The sequence below is a fragment of the Trachurus japonicus genome, chromosome 15, assembly GCF_045865225.1.
Source record: "Trachurus japonicus isolate A0001 chromosome 15, Traja_1.0".
Lineage (NCBI taxonomy): Eukaryota > Metazoa > Chordata > Actinopteri > Carangiformes > Carangidae > Trachurus > Trachurus japonicus.
In genome coordinates, this window is record NC_140921.1 from 14,760,119 (window position 1) to 14,782,319 (window position 22,201).

Sequence of the window (22,201 nt, forward strand, 5' to 3'; positions counted from 1 at the left end):
TCCCTGATACTCTGGGTAATCCACAGAACAGGTTTATTTAGTCTATTTTTCACTAGGAAGTAGTTCCACTATAAACAGTTCACAGGGAGATCTGAGGATTATCCAGAGTTAATGAGGACATTGATTTTTCTTTTTCTTTTTTAAAATTCTCCACAAATACATTTCTATTCACCCTCAAAGTGCTGAGATAGAGGCAGAAATCTCAGTGATATCTGAAAACTTGGGTGAATTAAAACACAACTATCTGCCTGGTCACACTGGAGGTTAAGTGGGGAAAGCCATGCAAGTGGCTGTGCAGCTGGGACATCTCAACAACTATTGAATGGATTTTTATTAAGTCTTATAAATCCAAAATTCCCAGATGACGTTTCCTATAATTACCCAACTTCACTTTTGGTTGCCATTTTTGGATTTGTATTAAGTATCCTTACAACCACAGATGAATAGCACCATAGTGACTTTTAATGAAGTGATATGACTCACGTCTTCAAGGTAGACCATGAACGTCACGTTACTCCCAACAGGGGCGCTGAGCTCTCCTTGACTGGCCGAGAGCCGAAGGCCTCTGGGTGGTCTGGGACGACAAGTCTGCCTCTTGGGCGAGTACACGTTCCTCCCTGCCTCCATGCAGTTATTGGACAAAACCTTTCGATACCTTTTGAAAGACCGCAGAAAGATGAGTGATGTTATATAGTAGTGGCATATACCAGTTTTTTATAGTATACAGGAACTGCATCAATGAATGATGTAAATCACAGTGCAGAACCGGAGAGAGCTACTGTTGATTAAAGTTCAGAAAGAGACTGTGAAAAGACTTTGTTTTTCTTTTGATCCAGGAGCAGCTAGAATCCATTTTCATTTATTCCATTTCTGAGCTGCTCCTCAGTTGCATCTCTGCAATTATTTGTGGGACAATAGTGTCCATCAGCAGCACAAAGATTTAGTATGCACACTTGCCTCTTTGAGTATTCTTAATTTTGTCACTTTTCAAGCGAGAACACACTGAATACTCGACACCTGCCTAGCAATATTATGTATTGTGGAATTAGGACATGACATTTTTCAGGTCTACTCAGAGATTTTTCTTTCGGAAACATTATGTTCTGTTTGTGTGGTAGACAACATGACAAACCAGATGGAATGGAATATTATTGTTTTGTGATGGGCTGAACATTGGGAGCCACTTACCCTGTGCTGTTAAGGAAGCTTTGGCTGGTGCTACAGCTTTTAGCTGCACTGTTTGGATTAAACCAAAAAGCAGGGGAGCACTTCCCATCTGCCTGGCGCTCCCATCCATAATCACTGCCAAAAAACACGACACTTCATGAAATGATAAACACTGCTACTCAAATAATCTAGCTTCTACGTGCTTTTGTAGTGGGGCAAATGCTTCGCAGTTGGAGATTCATGGAATATTTTAAGACCATAACTAGAGACATGATTGTCAGACAAGCAGGATCAAACAGAATTTCAGACAGATGGATAAAGGATATTTAAAATTCATTTAGTGATTCATTATTAATTGAATTCTAAGAAGTCACTTGACATTATGCAAATTGCAGTAGTGCAATGAAAAGTTCCCAACTTCCATGTACAATTTCCAAACTATAATTAGATTCGATGAACACAGTCATATTGGTTATCCAGTAAATATGCAAAGTAAGATGGATATTAAGGCATATGAATGTCAGCAAACTGATACTTCTGGTTTTGATTACAAATGTCTACAAGCAGCTGCTAATGAAGTACAATTGAATTAGATGGGGCAGTTTTGTAAACATGTAATCAAAGACTTTGAAGGATCACTGGGGATAAAAGTCTGAGTTACACTTTTGTCCCAGTTGGGGAAGCTGAGACGGGAAAAGTGTTACCATTCAAAATCATAAGTTGTGCAGAGGCACGGCTCCGAGGAAAAGATCCTGGAATAGCCCTGGACCAGCATGCAACGGTTGCCTGGCCTGCGCTTCATAAAGATCTGCTTCTCGCCCATCACACACAGCTCTCCCTGTCAAACAAAGAGGAAGTTGATCAAGTTTTTCTGCACGGCTGAGAGAAACTCAGCTGAGAAAAAAATAACAAAAAAAGAGTCATGTTTATGCATCAGGCCGAGTGTACTTTGTTTACAGTGACAACAGACAAACATGCATCTCCTGAAGCTCACAATAAATCAATAATGTTTAATATCGCTGTTACCTTGTTGTGCAGGTGCCATGTCTGATAATCTCCGTCCATGCATCTCCGGCTGAAGAGGCCCTTGTAATCGATCTTGATCAGCTGCCACTCTGACCGATGGCTGAAGTGTCCAAAGAAACTGAAAGATGATTCACCAAAATGCAAATTTCAGACGCGACTGTCCTGAGATACAGATGCACACGCTTCAGATCTGATGGCGCAAGGAAAGCACCTGCAAATCTGAAGTCTGACAGCGGAGATAACAGTCACTTTGACGAAAAGATTCACGTCCATGTGGAGAATCGAGCAGACCCCTCTCTCTGTTTACATCACCATAGAATTTTTTTTGTGTGTGTGCCTCTGCTTACGTGATAATGTGATTGTCAGATTCAGGCTCCATCAAAACCCCGTCCACATACAGAGGTGCCAAGGAGAAACTGTGACGGTCCCACTTCTTTCCTTCATCAAGACTGATCCTGCATTTAAAAATTAAAATTTAAAAAAAAGCAACAGCTGTCAACACATGAACATCTGTCTATGCATGTTTTTTTTCAAGAATTATCAACATCTTCATACAAGTTAAGCAGACAAAAACAAAGGAAAGATTTTCAGTTATTTAGCTTTTTGCCGTGGTTGAAAAATGAAGCACTGTGTATTCTCTTCAATGTAAAAAAAATTATCTCGACACGAGGCAGCACAAAAGAACAAATGTTCCTCGGACCAGGTACACTTTTGAAGGTGACAAAACAACAGAGGAGAGAGATATGACTCTGGTTGTAACATTAGACATAGATTTGGGGGGTTTCAAATCACCTTTCTCGGAGCTTAATCACTTCTGACAGGGCTGTGGTGTGCAGGGACATCAAAGTAGATAGTGTTACAAAGCTCCCACAATATGAGGGAGTTATGAGGGCATTCTCAGTCTCATATTTCCACCCTGCTCTACTTCTCATTTACATAAAAGCACTCAAACCATCATATCCAACCAAGAGTACAAAGCTATAACAGACTCTCTTCTGTTGGAAATGATTCAGGCTCTGTTTTGAAGCTGCAGAGCCGATACAATAATCATGCAAACTTGGCCCATCAGCATTTCAAAAACATTAAACGTAATCATATGCTGCACCAAATATCCCCAACACACACACACACACACAAAAAGAAATGATACCTGAGTAATTTACCACCACGGCTCCAGCAGCTATACTGTAGTTCCTACCTCCGATAATTGTTACGTCAGCTATTGTTGAAGAGCCGCTACACCTACCATAAGTGTCGAATCGGTGTCGGTGCGTGTAAGACTGCCAACAAAGCCCCTCCATTGTCAAGGAACCAAATGTTGTACTCTTCATCGAAAATCTTTATTGAAAAAATACAATAGAAAACACACTCATTTGCTCCATTTCTGACAACACACGTTCAGTATGAATACATCCACTGTTTAAGGTAAACACACAGGCAATGTGGAGACTCGGATGGTTCTCACCTGTCTCCAGCTATTCCCTGCATCAGATGTTATAAACATCCCAAGGTTGGTGGAGGACAGCTCTGTTCCAATATTCCCTGAGTACAGAAACATGAATAATTTCCCTCCTTGTGTATTTACATAGCAAAGACTCAACAACACACTTACAGAGGATACACAATCACCTGATAAAATCATTTGTGAGTCTGTGTATGTCCTCATTCCCCATCAGAGGACACATTTATGACTCAATACAACCTCACCAAAACATGAGATTTAAGGAGCTGGAGTTCCACTTAGGGGGTTCAATGACAGTAAGAGGACACTGTGTGATTAGTGTTGAGTATTTTTTATTTTCTTTATTTTTGCATTTATTGAGGCAACTAGGAAAAAGAAATGTCTCCCCATTTCTGTCCCAGGTCTCATGTGTATATATTAGTCTGATCTCTTGATCTTTAGGTAACCCTACCTGTGGCCACGATGATCCCCGGTACAGACTTTTTGCTGGTGATGGGTCCGGACGTGTAGGGATTCTCTGACATCTCCAGGTGAAGATGAAGCGAACAAAATGGCTGTCAACAAAGAAACGGATTCCAATTGCGGCACAGGTTGAGACACTACGTACGTATCGAGACAGATCTACACGGAAGCAATTATAATTAGCTTTGCCTTCAAACTATTCATCCCCATTGAAGGAAAAGTGCTAACATTTATAAAACAAAGATTCCTTTCATGTGCTCTGCCAAAAAAGAAAGAAGGAAAATGGCTGAGAGGACACAGAGGGCATTTGAATTGTTTCATTCTAAAGCAAACAAGGCATGTAATTAAAATTCCCCAAGATGCACTGATAAAACTGACAAAATTGATTCAAATAATTTCACTCATCTCCCAGACTATAGCACAGAGAAAACATCAATAAGGCTTTTCAAGCAGCTGAGACTGGAGGGGGGTCGCACAGCCGACAAGAGCAGAATGGTCACCCGCAGGAGGACTGTAACCTGCTATTAGCTGAACAATATACATTATTTCAAATAGTCTCTAAAGAACATACTGCTGATTAGGAGAAAACCATACCTGCTGAATAACAACATGGCCGCATAATGTAATTCTGTGTAATCTAATATTCATTAGTCCAGTGTGACTACAGGTAGTAAATTGAAATCAGAGAGGTTAATGGAAAGTCTGGACCCCTGAAACTAAACGCAATGACACCGTGCCTTACACCGATAATAAGAATATTGCAGCCAAGCATCTCCTCAGCCATTTAGGAGGCTAAAAAGGCGAGCTGATGCTGATGCTGAGGCTGGCACCTGGCCCTGTGCAAACGTGGCTCTGAATCAAAGAAGATCCAAAGCGGCGGCTGATGAGGTCGAAACATTTGATGAATGATATATGTCATAAGCTTCACTTCGCATGAAAAAGAGCATTCGTTCATTGCTGCCCAAAGGCTCAAGCTCACCAGAATGCAGTGAAGGTTATTTCCAGCCACATCACTGGCAGGGGCCGGCAGAAGGGCCCAAGTCTGTCCCTTGTTGTAGGTGATAAACGTCTTTATGTGATTATCCACCAGTTTGTTGGCCAGATACATGCCATTTATCCCCTCAACCTAGAAGGGAAATCAGAGACGGGACCATGAAAAATAAAAGTATACATCACACAGAAAGGCTTCTGTCAGTGTTATTATTGTTATTATTATTGATGCATTAACACTGAACAGCTAATGTTGTAACCGGTTGATGTGGAGCACATCTAACCACTTTATTCACAGGGTTAGCTAACCTACAACAATACATCATGCTATTCAGTAGAATAGTATTATAAACTCATTGTGTGTTTTATATGTAAAATCACAATGTGAAATTGAGTGTAACGGTGGAATATATGTGGCGGGTTAAAAAGGGCAGTATTCCCCTCATAATAAACATTGTGGCGTGGAAATATGAAGAAGCACAAAATGGAAACACTGCTGTGTTTGAGTTACTTTTCATGCAAAAAGGCCACACAACTGTCAGTAAAAGAGGTTTTTCTGCTTTTAAAAATGAATATATGTGGATTTTACATTGTTGGTCAGACAAAGTGAGGGATTCAAAAACATCAGACGTACGTTTCTAGGCTCATTATTCACAGTTTGGTAATATTTATAGACAAAACCACAAATCAATTATTCAATAACGAAAATAACGGCTACTTTAATTATAATCACAGCTTAGTTAATTAGCAGAGGTCATTGACTTGTATGCATTAAAGGTGGACAGGGAATTAGCTGTGCTGTGACAGAAGCAGCGGCCCGTGAACAAGACGGACTACACACCTTATAAAAGTCCACCAGCAGGTTACCGGCGGGTCCTCGGCTGGTTCTCAGATTCTCTAATGAAAGGGTAAAGTAGACCCCGGGGGAGTCTGAGATGTACAGGCTGTAAGTATTGTTCTGATTCCACTCCTGGACGGCAGCGAAGACCTGCTTCTCATCTGTGCTGATGATATGCATGTCCTGCAGGAGGGTATGGCAGAATGACAGAAATAAAAGGGGTTTAGAAGATACTTATATGTAATGAGACCTCTTTTATTATCTGACAGTTATTTGGAGCCCACCTTTGGCAGACAGTATTTAGGTAACTTCATCCGCCTGAAGGATTCTCTCATGTAGGAGACAAAGTAGCTGGCTCGTCCCGACTTGGTCACCTTTGCAATAAAAACAAAGACGGTTTGTCAGTCTTTAAACAAACCACATGCACATATCTTAGTGTCACTTCATTTTCAAATTATGCAATGAGAACTTTTTTTTTTCCTACATAGAGGAGACTATGTAGGCTGAAAAAAAAAAATCAGGATGGGGATGTTTTCACAAGACGCACAATATGTGAGAGGATTCTCCAACATCCCAAATGTGACTGCGTTGTGAAATGAGGACATGAAGCTAAAGTGTTTCCTGAAGGAGGTGTATTAATTCACAACGCATGAGTGGCTCGATAAAATGCTCGCAATTTTACTTCGCTTTCCCCCGCTGTCGAAAGCAGACTAAAATTACAAGCACAACAGAAATTATTATCATTATCTCAATTAGTCTAAAGCTAAGAGGCAGTGAAGATTGTGTTGGCTTTATCTACAGTGCAGCTTGAAGATCTTAATGCACTACCACTTTCCCATCCACTTACAGGCAAGGCAACACTACTTGATTGCTTATTTTCTAATCAACTAGAAGGATGGTGTTTGTCTCCCAACACACTACATTAGGGCTCTAATGGAATAATCTATCGAAAATCAATGAGCTGCATTTTCCCAGACCACATTTTTGAGGATGTTGCACTTGGCTGTTCCTTCTCTCCCATGAGACTTTGGAGGTGTTGAAGACTGCTTATTTCGTTGTAGCCCAATCGATAACCTCATTACTCTTTGTCAAGTTAAATCCAACTGCCCCGAGCAATGAAAGTCACAAGAAAGTCATCTGTGCCACCACAGCTCCGCGCAGACACTCTCCCTGTGTGTCCTGTTATTTTCACCAGCATCTTCCTCATGTCTGCCTCTGCCTTGACGGTCAATCTCATCTCGGCTAAATGCAATTTGGGCATTTTATTGAATCACCATTTCTGAACCATGCTGTGAGATATATAATTTTTTTTTCATACATTTTCATTCTTACTTCGCAGCCATTCCAATCAATTCTGTGGATTAAGTGATGCTGAAAGTGAAACTGGGTCACCGCTAAAGTATAGCTGCTGTAACATATCAAAAGATTAAATCTGAGGATAAATAAATTAAAAACCAAGAGCAAACATTTAGAGGTGTTTATTCAAAATGAAAGAGTGCAGAATGATCAGCTACAAAAAGAGCACTAGAGAGCTGCGCTCCTCTTATTTTTATTTTCCAGAAACAACGCTGGAGTCTACCAAGGATGAACAAATGCATCAAGGCTGACCAAGAAAGAGAAAATTGCTTTGCCGAGAATGGAAATCAATGACAGTTGAGGGCATTTGAAAATTAAATTTCTGATAATGACCCTGCCTGCCACTGTCTAATTGGAGTCAAAGTCAGAGTGAGTGGTAATAAGGACACCAACCTGTCTATTCACAGTTCCTTTGTCGTGTGCTCTCAGCAAGCAAACACATTTTTCAGGCATGGAGTATGTCTGTGCGGCAACTCAAACACTGAGTGTGCCTTCACATGAACGAGACAAAACCTAATCAAAACACACATTGGGCCTGTGGGGAACAGGTGTGTTGGAGAAAGCCATTATATGGGTTATGATGGAAAAGCATGAATTGGATGCACAAGATAGAAAAAATAAAAACAACAACAACAAAAAAAACAAAAGAAAAATGAAAGAAAATCAAAGTTCATGGATTCAGCAGCCTGAATGTTAAAGGTGAAGACATAGTTTAGTTTAATCCAGAGATATAATCTATCAGTAAGCAAACCTGTGTGAAAACATATTCATCCTGCACAACCAGTGAGTTGGTGTCGACGTATCCAGGAAAGAGGTACTGTCTGTTGCCGTCTGTGCAGCGCTGGGCTCTGCACTTCACGTACTGAGCGCCTGGAAAGAGGCAAAAGGAAATCAATCAGAAGTAAATTACAACCATTTACTTTATATGCACTGGAGCTGCTATAGAGAGGGTACTGTACTGTATATAATAAATATACTTAAAGTTCACTGTTCTGAAACAACTTTAATCTTAGAGAACGACTACAAGACAGTGCCGCAATCTAAATGAGCTGAGATTCAAAATTAATATAGTAGAAGCTGTTTTTGTAGCGTGTCAGACTACTGGAAAAAATAGAAAAAAGTTCAGGACGTTATTGTGTGAGACAAAAAGAGTTTGTATGCTAATTCACATACAGATTTTCTCACCACGGGAGAAATATGAGCATCTTTTCCAATGCAGAAAACCTCCATAATTGGAGTAACAGAGTATACCATGCTGTTTGTAAGAGGGAAGTTGAAGTTTGTCTATGAGACACAGGGGATAGATTAAGGAGAAGAAACATCAATCAACCCACTAAAACTCTCCATTTTTGTCAGGAGACACCTATTCTGCTTTACTAGACCTTCGGGGACCAATCTGAACAGCAGAACGAGTCTCATCTTCCCCGTGACCTCGCTCTAAATGAGAGGCAAGGGGTCCTGTGGGTCTTGCTACTGTGGCAGACTGGAGTGCTGCACTCACGGCCTTTCGCGGTGCGCGTCTCGATGTGGACCACATCTGATTCTTTGTCCAGACCCATTACCGCCCTTGGAAGACGCGGGAGGAGGAGAAGATGGAGAGAAGAGTAGAAAGAGGTGGAGGAGGGGGGAGGAGAAGTGGGGGAAAAAACGAGAATGAGAGGAGAGTTAGAAAATGCTCGGGTGAGTTTCGCAGCTGCAGATGGACAACTCTATTCTGTGAAACCAAAACAAGATGTTTATATCTCCTGTAAATCAGTCCGTTTAGGATCTGAGGCACCAGCAGCAATTAATCTCAATTCACTAACATCATCATCAGCATCAACACAGGAAACAACAAGAAATGGTGGGTGGGGGGCGGCAGAACATCAGCTATTCCCATGAATATCTACAATTGCAAATATGTGTTGTTATAAAATTGTAGGTGGCTGCAAATGCATCTTGAAGAATAAGTATTTGACGTAATATGCATGAATGAATGTTTTTCAAGAGCACAAATAATGCATTCTTTCGGGTGCTGGTAAACCCGCTGTGCTTTTCTTATTTATCAAATGTTTCGCTATTCAAGCATGTGGAGAGGATGTCCTCCAACCAATGTCCTTTCTTTTCCCAGCAAAAAAACAAAAACACACACACACACACTTGGGTTTGACACATGCCATGACAAAGAGGGATAAACAGGCTCACATCAATATTCACTGCCTTGTGCCTGAGCAGTTGAGATTACTAAATGACAGCGACAACAAAAACAGCATGTCATGTTTGTGCTATGGGAAAAAAAGCACAATATTCCTTCATGTCTACGTGACATGGATATAATCCGTTTTATGCTCGACTGCCGCCAGTGCGATGTGTTTTTGACAAGAGGTCACGGGATCCTCCTGACAGCTTACGGTCACGAACACTGTCATTATGCAAATTATAATTAATCACTGTACGAAAACCGTTCAAAAATAGGATGCACATAATCATACCAGTAGAATCGGCCTGGCATCACGTTGTCGTGAACAAGCTGCCACTTCCTCCCAAAGTCCATTGAGCTGTACAGCTGCAAGATAAAATTAGGCTGATCTTCATCCTCATCCACAGCAGAAATCACATGGAAACAAAAGTTTTTTAAAATAATGCAAATGCACTCATCATAGAATATCTCATCTCCACTTATAAGTTGATTCAGGATGCAGTCAGAAGCTAACCTTGCCGTCATGACTGTACGCCAGCATCCAGTTCTCCTGTGCCGGATGGAAGAGGAGGCTCAGGATGTTGAAGTTAATGGGATGCTTCTCAAAGCTTGCCCCTTCATCTGAACTGATGAGAACAGCGCTCTCTACCTCTGGGTCGCTAAGCATCATTATCTAAAGTACGGAAGGCCAGACGAGGGATATGGCATCAGAGGAGGGAGAGAGAGACAGAGATACAGTCATTTGACAGCAATTTAAAAAGAAAAAAGACAAGCAATTTCATGTCAGGAGCGAGTGTCTGAGAGATCAGAGAGACGGAAGCAACAGGGGAATGCTGACCTTCTGTTTGTTGGTGGGGCAGACGTACAGGTAACTTAAAACTGTCCTTGAACCCACTTTGTCATTGAGTTTGTTGTAGGTGCTTCCATAATCAGTAGATCTGGTTACAGAGAAAAGAAAAAAACATGTTCCTTGTTTGATATACAGAAAAAGAAAAATCCATTAGAGACCTGCCTGAAACAGATTTTAAAGCACCATACCGATGGTCTGGTATGTTTCAGCCCATTAACTGCAAATCAGTTATTCTTTATGTGACTGCATCTCCAAAGCATATGTGTTTAGATTGATTTTCTACCATTCAGACAGCCTTTTTACTTTAAGGAGGGGGAAATCAACGTGCAGAGACTAGCTTTATCCTAATGGCTTGTTTTCTGTGTGTGCTGCTCTTGTAAAGCACTTTGCTGCAATGCTGCAAGAAATGTACAACACAGAAAACGTGTGCTGTTATTACTTCAGCACCCGGTCATCTACTGTACTGTACTGTAGGTATTCAACCACCATCCTTCAGCACAGGTTGGCGGTGAAAAAGAATGAATGTGACTGAGGAAAATCAAGTTTAAAATGATCTATAATCATGTTCTCAGCTGTTATCGTGACATCAATATGCAAATTTACCCTCTAATTCCAAAAAGCTGATTTTGTCGACACTGTGGGACTTGAATCAAGAGGTTCCAGACACTGGAGTAACCTCAGTGTTTTTAATTACTCAAGTAAATCTTTTCAAACAGAAACAAAAGAGCAAAAGTTCCCCAAGTTCCCCAACACTGGGGGATCAGTCGATTGATTGTTAATTGCTCAATTACAGCTGATTCATGATACTTCAGAAAATAGTTGTGACTCCCTTTTCATTAAAGCAGTTCTGATTTGTCCAAACAGTTCCTGGACCAATAGGCGCCACTGTTGGTTAAACCTAGCGACTGACTGCATTATGAGTGCACACCACACACACTAAAGATGCACAAACACACAGGTGACAGGACACATATCACTGTCGACTGCAGGAGGCAGTAATTCAAATGTATGGAGCATGCAAGCTGTAAAATACAGGGAAGCACAAAATGAACAGGTGAAATATGGTCAGGTGCAGGAAAGGACGATGTTAAATGGTGAAGGTGAAGGAGAAGTCACAGCAAATAAACACGTACACATCAAAGATTGTGTCATGTCTGTCAAATTAAAGGGGGGGGGGGGGATTCAGGTTATGACCCACCCCCAGTTTATTTGAGTCAGAGAGCGAAAGATACAAGTATTTGACTGCTAACTGACATTAGCATGGGTGTAAACATATACAATGCAGGTTGTGAAATCACCCAGTGCATCGGCCTTACAAATGTTTTATGAGGAGGGAAATGTATTCAACAGGTTTCTTATAGGCCTCAGGGATGCACGTGAAGCATTCTCATGGGTGACGCTGAATTTAAAAATAACAGCATTTACAAAAAAATAAAAAATAAAAAACCCAGGGCACTTTAAGCTTATTGGAACATTATGGGAAAAGTATCTCATATTTGTGTGGTATAATCATGCATAAGCGCAGAGGGGCTCATCTGAGAACTCCTTCCTGCTGCCGCATTAAGGGAAGTTCCGACTCCATTGCTGTTTGACAAGCAGCGAGGAAATATGGAGATCAAGAGCAGCATTAAAAAGTTTGACATAATCATTAGGCATTTTCCCACTGGAAATTGCAATACAGCGCAGCAATAATACAGCTTTGACAAACACAATATGCAAAATAAACATTCACCTTACACATGTCAAGCAAATGTCACGTGTTTGCAAGCTGATTCATGCGCTTCATATATGTAATGGAACCAGCGGCTGCATGAGAAAGAGGAAGGAAATCAATTTATGAACTCCACATATGCGTTGGCAAATGGTCAGCACTAGCATAAGTACACTAAATGCAATTTGTAATTTAAAGGCTAAAACATCCAGCGGTGGCAAAGTCCTTGAATGTAGCCAACCCTCTGAGTGATGTAAGCCATTACTCACATTTTATGCTAGTGGATAGTGGTGCAGTGAAGACAGTGAGGAAGGAATTTGAAGACAGCCTTTCCAGAGCAGCAGTGAAATCCCCTTTGATACAGTTTTTTATCTTAAATTAATGCCAGAATAGCCAGCACTTGTTCTCAGTTTTCATCCTCTTTGTATTCACTTTCCTTTTCAGCAGGGACAGCTTGAGTGTGCTTTTCTTTTGCAACAGTCCAACAAATTAGCAACACAAAAGTGATGAATGCAGGTTCAGGGTGATGTAGTTATAAGGAGATTAAAAAAAAAAGATTATTAAAAGAAAAAAAAAGAAAAAAAAGCACAAACAAATCATCTCCATTTTGATCCTCATTAATTAATGGCCTGTATCTTTAAAAAATCACTTAGGTTTGTCACAACATGTTACAAATACTCGCTCTTTCATGCATCCCATGACAAGGGTAGATGTGTCATCCCAGTCTTCATATTTGTCCTTGCTACAAACCGCCAATCCACGCTCTCAGTTCTACCTGAGCGCCTCCAAATGTAATTTCACTGCATAATTGGATAGATACCCAGAGTCTGCCATCATTGTCTGTGCATTAATCTGAATCGTGTCATTTGTTGTTGACATTGTTTTCAAAGACTTACCCCTAAACACATTTGTATTTGCGCTTAAGCACTCCTTTTCGCCTGGCACATCCGTCCGCGATTGTGGCAGTGGGAGAAAGACTCTTGACTGATGTTATAACACTCTGAAGTTTCCTCACTAGACAAGGCAATCATCTTGAAACATAAAGGGACTTGATGCGTGTTTAGATAGCTCCTGCAAGTCAAGCCATTGATCTGCACATTGCATTTTGCCACCAAACACTGGCCCGGAGCTGTAGTCATAAATCATTTATTGTGTTATCACAGAAATCATTTACTTCCATTTCTTTTCATAACATTCAAATCTCGGCTACTCTGATACACATACTAAGAGCCTTTGTGCACCCCCTGAGGTACACTCTAATTTACTCATGGTGCCATTGTTAAGCAGACACCTTGATGATGGAAGACCTCCTGTACACAATATGGGATATCAAAACGTGTCAAGTCGGGTGTAAATCTTGCAGGAGCCTCTGGTGAAACATATTAATTTGAATCTCTATGCTTGGCGGCCTTATGGTCTCTTTTTCACGTGTATTTCAGAAAGAAATGAGTTCTCTGCAGGCTATGGGAGAGGTGAGAAAAGAGGCATATCAAAGGCTGGATTGTGCTCTATGTTATAATCCTTAATGAATTCCATTCTTATTTATGACCTGACAGGGCACTGTAACTCACCTCCCAATACATACTGAATGGAATTACTGGAGCTATACAGTCGCAATTGCATGTCAATTGCTTCTGAAACAAAAGGTTACAGATGACAATCAATCAAAAAACTCTGGAAAGAAGTTTCTAGGTCAGAGGAAACGAGCCACAGATCCTAACGCAGAATCTCTCAGATAAGTCTTCCGGTTTATCTTTCAAAAATAGCCTTTCAGAAAGTTTCTTTTCTTGTGATGGACAGAAAATAGGTTGGGCCTTTTCCGAAAGGTCACTTCAGTCTTAGGTGTGTTATTTATGGGACTGTGGGAAGCAGAGAGGAAGCGTCATCCAGAGCTGCTTCAGATTGCTTTATTAAAACATACTTCATATTGGCTTCCACTTTGACTTGATTGTTCATATCCTAGCAAGGAAGAGCACCATAAATCATACTCACTGCGCACTGAAAGCTCTATGAATATATTATTCTTATTGTTTTTAGGGACTTTTGCATTTTTATAAAATTCTTGCAATGATGCCGTAACTTTTCCATTTAGTCGGAAAAGGAAAAATAGCAGCGATTAAAAATGAACTCACCTCCAGAGCGAGCTCTCGGTGACAGCCCCCAAGTTGAAGTCATACAGCTTAGTCAAGATCAGGATCACCTACAACATAACAGCAACAGACACATTTAATTATATGCCAGGGTCTGGTCTAAACAGTCTTTGCATGAATGCCTCACTAGCATACATTACCTGTCTATACCTAATGACGTGGAATGAATACAACATGTCTGCCTCATCACTTTATTAATAAATATCAACCTCATACAGTATATGATAGCAATGACAAGTGAACCTGGTGTTGAAAGCATATGTCAGTCTGCTGGTGGCAGGATCTGAAAAAAAAAATCCATTGGGCTGTCAAAAATTTTGTCTGTATCTCATGTGGAATGATACCTACATGACAGCGAAAATCTGAACTTAACTGTTCAGTGAACAATGAAAAGAAATGCACAAAGTGGCTGCACTGCAACGCCCCCTTTCATTCTCATTTTTCTTTTTCTTTTTTACCTTGTGTCTCCCTTTTACCTTCAAAATAGTGAAGTAGTTCAGCTGCAAAAGCACCAACAAATGTTGATCTCAAATATTGATGGAAGATGTTGTGTTATTTTACTCATTGGAAGACATCCAGTTCCAGTTTGGGCTAAATGCTTTTGCGTGTTCTCTGAGGATGGTTGGACAATGTGTTTCTGGGAAAGCAAAAATGTGGCCCATAAAAGCCTGCCAAAGCACAGAGGGCAGAGTGAAATGGTGTGCAAACACATTATTGTCACTCCAATGGCATTATAAATGAGTTCCCATGGGGATGCTCATAACTCAGCATAGAAAGGAGTGGGGAGGGGTGGGGGGGTAAGAGAGTTTGGGGCAGGGCATGGAAGGAGGAATCAAGAAGCAGAAACACGGCATAATATGACAATTTTTTTTTTAATGCCTGAAAGATAGGTCAAAAGCTCAATTACAGTGAGTTTAAACGCATTAACCTTATGGGACCCGTGGAACGAGTCATTAAACTGAGAAAAGCCACACAAGACTCAGAGGAACAAAGACATGCCTCTAAGTCTGCTTTGAAAATGTTAAAAACCCAATTGACCCACAATTTAGCCATCAAACGGCCACTGTGCTTGGCTGGGACTATCTGCATTACAGGTTAATTAACCAATCACACAGGGAGATAAGCATTTGCATAACTAAATGCACCATGTCTGCAAGGTCCAACACTGGAGTCTGAATCAATTTGGAGTACAGACTTAGTTAAATGGCTGTGATGTTAGTCCTAATTGCCTGCTTTGAAAAATAGATACAAGAGAAAAACTCTGCCACACTGTTGATCGTTTGTCTCTTCAGTTCTTTTCCATGAACAACAATGACTCGGTGTCACGGGACATTATAAATACTACAAGGTAAATTGAATCTGGAATTGATTTTATCAGTGTCAAACCAGAGGCAGTTCATTCCTAACCAAAGGAATTCAAATAGCACAGCGAATTAACGGTGTGAGCAACAAATAGACGTTCACAGTTTTATGGGTTTCAATCACTTGAGTCATTTTGCACGTGGATCCAATTTAATCAAACGTTCACCAATTCAGATGAGGATGTAAAATGCGAATTAAAAAAAAAAAAAAGCCCCAAACCACGAAACTCGATAACAAAAAGGCTCACAGCACTGATGCAGCACTTGCCATTAGGAGCTTTGTCTTAACTGCTGTCAACGTGTTTGTGCGGTTGACTCATTAACAAAAGCTGACCTGCTGAATTGGGTCAGTGAAGCTCTACCTCAGGGACCAACCGACTAGTGAGGCAGATGACTGTTTGGATGATTTGTCCCTAAGTGGATACATCAAGAGTACATCACCGGAGACTGTGTGTTCCCACGTCCTCAGCGTTATTGATAGGCTCTGCATCTGTGGCTCAAAGTCAATAGGGAGCAACTACTATACATGCAAATGCTGGGACCAGTGGTGGCGGTAGTGGTGGTGGGGGGGGGGGGGTGGGTTACGCATGACTTGGACGGCAGATGTGCGAGTCGCAGTGTGAAAAAAACCTGTCAGATGAAGCCGCATTAGATGCATAAAAAAAATCCTACGAGTTTATGGTGAAGTTGTGCGTTTATGTAAATACCGGGAACCAACAAACACAAAATGGCTTCCAGAATTATTTTGAGCCTTCTAGGTAAATACAATTCTCCATGCATATCATCGCTCACTTGCATACATGAAATTAAGTAAGGACCCTGGAAGGCCAAAAGCAGTGCATTTATTCATGTTTATGTTTTATTGATGTGAGCAAAGAGAGCTTTGCCTCGGGAAAGTCAACCAATCATTTTTCAGATTGGCTCTCACCCTCAGAGGAGTTGGGTTTAGTCATCCTCTTATCCTAACGTTCTATTCTTGTTGCCTTCTTTCCCTTCTTTGACTCTGTTTTCTCCCTCCTTCTCTCCCCCTTTTTCCTTGTCTCTCTCTTTCAATCCCTCTGTCTGTCTTTCTTTCATTTTCTTCTCTGTCTTTCAAAAACAAGCTCTCCGGTACTTCCTCTTGCTGTGGCTCTTTTGCATTCGCCATATAAAAGAGGAATCCACGCAGACACGCAGAGAAGTGAAAAAGAAAAAAAGAGCATCAGTCAGGTGCCGTTTGACCATGCAACACTTTTTAACTGGCTGAATGGCTGAAGACACGGCCTCCATGGCAACGCAGGTGTTACAGCCGTAATGTCATTGTGATATACCGCATCCGCTCGATGCAAATGACACACATACACACACACACACGGACCCACATGAGCCACTTGCACAGTCGTTCATCCATGCAGCCTATGCATGTACAGCGCGATCGCAGACACAGACTGTTGGACCAAAGCAAATCTTCAAAAAAAAATCCCTATCAATTTTTCTTCTTCTTCTTTTTTTAAATATTTATTTTAAGTGAAATATCAAATTTTTGGAGTGCTTCAGTGGGACGTGAGAGGCATCTCAACATCATGTCTCAGGGCAGACGATTTTCTACACAGCTCACAATTTAGGCATGAATCATCTTTGTCTGTACACTGGCTATTAATAAAATCTAATCATTGGAGCAGGTATATTGTGCTTTCCAACACCACCACACTTCAAATGAAACCTGTTACACATGCAGCCCCCAGTAAAGCATCATTAAGACAGCACCCCTCAAACATCATTCCTGTCTAATTGGGTAGTCGAGGGAAAGAAAGGGGGACACCGGCTCCACACATCACACCTCCAGATTGTTGTTTCTTTTCTGCTCAGGAGTAACACATCATCAGGAGCAGGAACAATCTTTAGAAAAGTGAGAAATGCAGCCACTTTCATGTAGATCTGCCACTGTTTTTGAACCTTGCTCGAGGGGACAACTGAAGGATCTAAATTAATTTCCAAGGGACCCACAAAGTTGAAAACACTGAATGATGTAAGGCTCTTTGTGATAACTCTGCTAACGGCTCATGCTCAGAGAGAAGCATTGACACGTATCTCTATTTTCTTTACCTTTAGCATCCTCTGAAAAGTTCACGGCTAAAATGATACACATTTACATTCTCATAAATACACATAAGCTTTTGTACACCGTACTGTAGGGTAAACACATCCATAGACAGAGCCATCTCCTGGGAGTAACCCCTGTCTATTTATCTTCTCCGAGTCGAACCACTATATCAAAATGTCTGAAGACGCGCTGAAATGTGTCAACACCAATTAAATCTTTTTTTCTTAAATATAAGCTTTCATAATAAGTGTTCTTCTTAGATATGCCAACCTTTTTCGGTCAGCTGTCTGGGGGTCAGTTTCTGTGACCTTATCAGATTTGATAAACAGACTGAAGGTGGGTTTTGAAACCGCTGAGTGATTGAATTGAACACAAGCCGACACTCGATGAGTGCAGGTGTTTCTCTGTTTATCTGGGCTGTGTGCAGATGCATTTGTTCAGAGTGCGTGTGAGTGAATTTTTGTGTGCTTTCCTATTTTGCAAGAGAAGATGTCCTGCACTACATAATCATCTAATCATTTATAATAACAACTTAACCAGAAAAGCACCTCGCTGAGATGACATCTCTGCTCTGGAGGAGATGTAGCCACAACAGCTGCAGCAGCAGTGAACATACAACACTGGAACTCCTCTCTCCGTTTTTTACAGACCTGTGTATTGAGTTTCAGCTCAGTGGTTTTCGATCTAGACCACAATTTTACCGTTTTGGTTCACTGTCACCACTATCAGGGCGTGGTTTTCAGGGCCAGCAGCAACAGACAGAAACAGTTAGTGACAAGCTAGTGAACATAGCGGTGCATTTGGCAGCTAAGGGGCCAGTGATTTCCCTCAGGAGCTCATTGAGCCCAAAAACCAGAACCCAAAGAATGAATGTATACATTCATCAAGGTGAATACACAAACATGACACCAAATGAACGATAATGTTAATGTTATAATGTGGAAATAAGGATCTAAAATCTAAATTTCCTCTCAAGAGGTGATGATTTGTCGGCATTTTGTTCACAACATGTTTCCACTGGTCCCAAGTTGCCAAAAACAATCAGTGACTGCAGGTAACTGATGCCCAGCTTCTACATAATTATTCATAATTACCCCAAAAATGACTCTGTTATCGCTGCTTCAAATAAGAAGCAGAGGAAGTGGTTTCAAAGCTGAGAGCATGGACACAGTGGGAACAGCCAAGTCTTCCAAATAATGCAGATCCATTGGGGGAAGGGGGGGGGTTATGTACGGTGGCCATTATCAGACAGTAAAACACTGGCATGTCACGGTGTCCTCACGCAAATGCAATCCTGTGGTTGCAAAAATAAAACCTGTTTCATTTGTTGTTAATCTCATTACTTTCTCGACTTCATTAAGGGAAGTAAGACAGAAGCCAAGGGCGAGAAAAAAGTCATTTGAGTAACTTGACAAACACTTTGTTTCCTTTAAGTCAACTTGCTAATTAATGCCTGGATCTCCAACCCACACTTAGAACATTCCAGGTCCATTGTAGACTATCACGTTTAATTTTCATTTTTCGTGCTCTGAAAGAAAAGTTCACCAGCCAAGCACGAGAGAAAAAAAAAAAGATTTTGTTTCCTCCTCTGAGCCAAATGGCCTTTAGAAAAACATTGTGATGACTAGCATAAACAGAGAAATGATCTCTGTACAAAAACTTAAGAGTCACAGTGCAACCAACACTGTAAATGTAACTTCTTCTCTCTCTCGTTAGATTAATATATTCATGCATCCATTAGGAATTATCTGATGCAAACACCTGCGGAGAAAAGAAATACAGTATTGGTTGCAAATTTGCATACATTTCTTAAAGGCTTGACAGCAACGAGGCCAAAATCAAGTTGCACTGTGAGTGGGTGGAGGGATGAAAACATAACATCTTGATTGTGGCTCTGTGAGGACATCTCCAAAGCAGAGCACTTAGCAAAAAAGACAAACGTCTTTTAAGAGAAATGGTGCGGTCGAAGCAGGGCCTTACTCTGTCCTCATCTTATCTGTGGACCAGATTGATTGTTTGTACTTTTGTGGGTAAAAACATACTCCCGGGGATGCTGCTTTCATCAAGTCAACCCCAGCAAAAGGTCCCTTGTGCATTAGTCTGCTGTGTGTATGTTTGCTTATCCTCCCGACTGCTGAGCTTTGGTCATATAGCCCTGATGCTTTGAGCCTGAGAGGTTTCAGCAATCAATTCAGTCCATTATGGCAGGGAAATTAATGAAATGGGCTGAATATAAAAGGGTTTTACTTCAAATACTTCTCCATTGTGAGGAGATTTTGCGGGCATGTTATGTCTCTCCGATGCTAACAACAATGCACAATAAATTGCCATTAATGGGGAAAAAAGATTGTGATTGCTCTGCTTCACTTTTTTTTCTTTTTATTCTTATTCTTTTCTTGTCTCTCTTTTTTTAAAAGCTTGAGGTAAAAAAGTCGGTGAAAGTCATTTTAATGGACCTGGTATAGGAATATGCTCGGTACACATTTTTCCTCCTGTGTTTTGATGATGGCTTTGCGGCACAGTGCACATCCATTTGCACAAAAAGGTGAAAAACAAAGAACGCAGTATTCAAGGACAAATTTGATGGCAATTTCAGAAGTCATTTAAATGATTTGACACATTTGACAAAGTTTTAGTCACATCCTGTGCAATTTGAAATTAATTTGATGCATTGTAAGTGGTGTGGAGAGCCAAAAATACAACATTAGCATTTTACTATGACAGGCTTTTTTTTTATTCTTGTTTGCTCATATTCAGTGTTCAGTTGAAGGTTGAAGGTACACCACCATGACTGCATTTGTTCTTTCTGTGTATAATCCTTCATAACAGAGACTAGAAATCTACATTGATAAATAATGATAATATGAAATCTTGAGAGAAATGAACAGTCTCTTATTGGGGTTTAACACTACTTAGCATTTTGGACAACTTTAAAGAATGTAACACCATTCATTTATTCCTGTCTCTTCTGTTCCCTCACAGCTTTGGCTCCTAATGGCTTGGCTTCTGCCCCGGGGGGGTGGGTGTCTGAGCTAGAGCCAAAGGCGGTAGTTGTGGGGTCCAAATTGAGATTTTGGAAGGAGAGGAGCCCTTCACCTAAAATGACCCCCTTCTCTGCCAAAAGTGCTGTGAGACTCAGTTCATGAGCTAAATGTGTCCCACTCTTGCCCATTTTGTCTTTTTTTCCCCCTCTTGTCACTTATTTGCATTTTTCATAATGTGTAGAAGCAGCGACCAGCCACTCTTTCAGGTTTAGTTCACATTCGGTTTTACACTCTATTTCTTCTACAGATTGTATTTATATACTACATATTTGTTTTGCCAGTTATGTTTAGAGTGGAACATACAGTACAGGATGATGTTCAGTGTGAATGTCTTTTTCAGGAAATAGAATATCACATTCTTGTACAGGACTTAGGTCTAGTAGTTAAAGAGTGGTTTTCATAGCATGTGAACTACAGTATACTACTTGTATTAGTCAGGGTGGGAAAGCTTTGTTTTAAGAGTCTTGTGCCACTTTTCCCCTGAGAAAAATTTGTAGATAACATCTAGTAGATCAGGCCCTTCTCTTCTCCAGGCGCTGTGACTGAGACCGACAGGGCACTGGGTTCACTGGGCTCAACACCCACTAATATCTGATGACCGACAACAGGAAAGGTCACCTGAGTTTATTACAATGAGGTCTAGTGGCTTGTTAAGTTATCTGAGAGCTGTTGACATACTTTCCAGGACTTTCAGATCATGTTTACTGGGTACAGTAGATCAAAAAACAGATTGCTTTAATCCTTCACATTACCACAAAATAACTACTAAAATCCAGAGAAAGCCTGAGTATCTCTGATGCTTGTTGTTTGATTGAAAATGTTGACTATTGTCTAGCAAATCTTGTAACATCAATGGGCCTACTAATGCAGGACTTAAGTATTAAGTCCCACAAAGGTTTAGGTTTAAGCTTGAGTTGTTGCTGTCAAGTATCAGTGAGTATGTGAGTGTGTGCACTGACCTGATACTGAGTAATTTATTAACAAGCTTTAAAGTTTCACACATGGATAAAATAACTCTTAACCCAGAAATCAATTGTCCTTTGCCACTTTAAGAGCCTTCATGAGAAGTTGTGCTACAGCTAACTGCTGCAGCAAAGCATCAGCAATTTGGTAACATTTAACACTGGAGTAAAAGCTAGTGTAGGACAATTGATGTAGAAATTTGTTTTCTGTTTCTAAATTAGTTTTTCTATGACTGACAGTCAGAGATATTAGATTTGATAGTTAGATTAGACAATATTAGATTAGATAATAAAAGAAAGCTTCAATGGCATTCATGTATTTGCCCAGGTCTTTAACTGAGACACAAAAATAGCACAACAATAAAAATCAACACACATCCATGCAGCATACAGATTTTACTGCCATGGTTTTAGATCAACACTTGGTTTCAAGTTTAGTTATTGGAATTGGAAAGGAAAATATGGTACGGGAACATCACTAGTTTTAACACTAAAAGTAATTAAAAGCATTAACGTTAAGACGAGATTGTAGTTTCTGCTAAATGTTAATTTAGTCAACA

At 40.6% G+C, this 22,201-nt stretch overlaps 1 protein-coding gene across 1 annotated transcript in view; it reads right to left on the bottom strand.

The window, feature by feature from the left end:
* Positions 1 to 22,201, bottom strand: part of sorcs3b (sortilin related VPS10 domain containing receptor 3b) — a 43,629-nt gene that overhangs the window by 12,439 nt on the left and 8,989 nt on the right. Inside the window, exons 2-18 of the mRNA XM_085799833.1 lie at positions 14,174 to 14,241; positions 10,319 to 10,418; positions 9,995 to 10,153; positions 9,773 to 9,846; positions 8,803 to 8,867; positions 8,053 to 8,171; positions 6,230 to 6,319; positions 5,949 to 6,128; positions 5,097 to 5,243; positions 4,107 to 4,209; positions 3,659 to 3,735; positions 3,440 to 3,531; positions 2,541 to 2,648; positions 2,194 to 2,311; positions 1,872 to 2,005; positions 1,189 to 1,302; positions 484 to 655 (exon numbers count right to left, since the gene is read on the bottom strand). Of these exons, the coding sequence (XP_085655959.1) occupies positions 484 to 655; positions 1,189 to 1,302; positions 1,872 to 2,005; positions 2,194 to 2,311; positions 2,541 to 2,648; positions 3,440 to 3,531; positions 3,659 to 3,735; positions 4,107 to 4,209; positions 5,097 to 5,243; positions 5,949 to 6,128; positions 6,230 to 6,319; positions 8,053 to 8,171; positions 8,803 to 8,867; positions 9,773 to 9,846; positions 9,995 to 10,153; positions 10,319 to 10,418; positions 14,174 to 14,241 (1,920 nt within the window). The remainder of the gene's footprint in view (positions 1 to 483; positions 656 to 1,188; positions 1,303 to 1,871; positions 2,006 to 2,193; positions 2,312 to 2,540; positions 2,649 to 3,439; positions 3,532 to 3,658; positions 3,736 to 4,106; positions 4,210 to 5,096; positions 5,244 to 5,948; positions 6,129 to 6,229; positions 6,320 to 8,052; positions 8,172 to 8,802; positions 8,868 to 9,772; positions 9,847 to 9,994; positions 10,154 to 10,318; positions 10,419 to 14,173; positions 14,242 to 22,201) is intronic.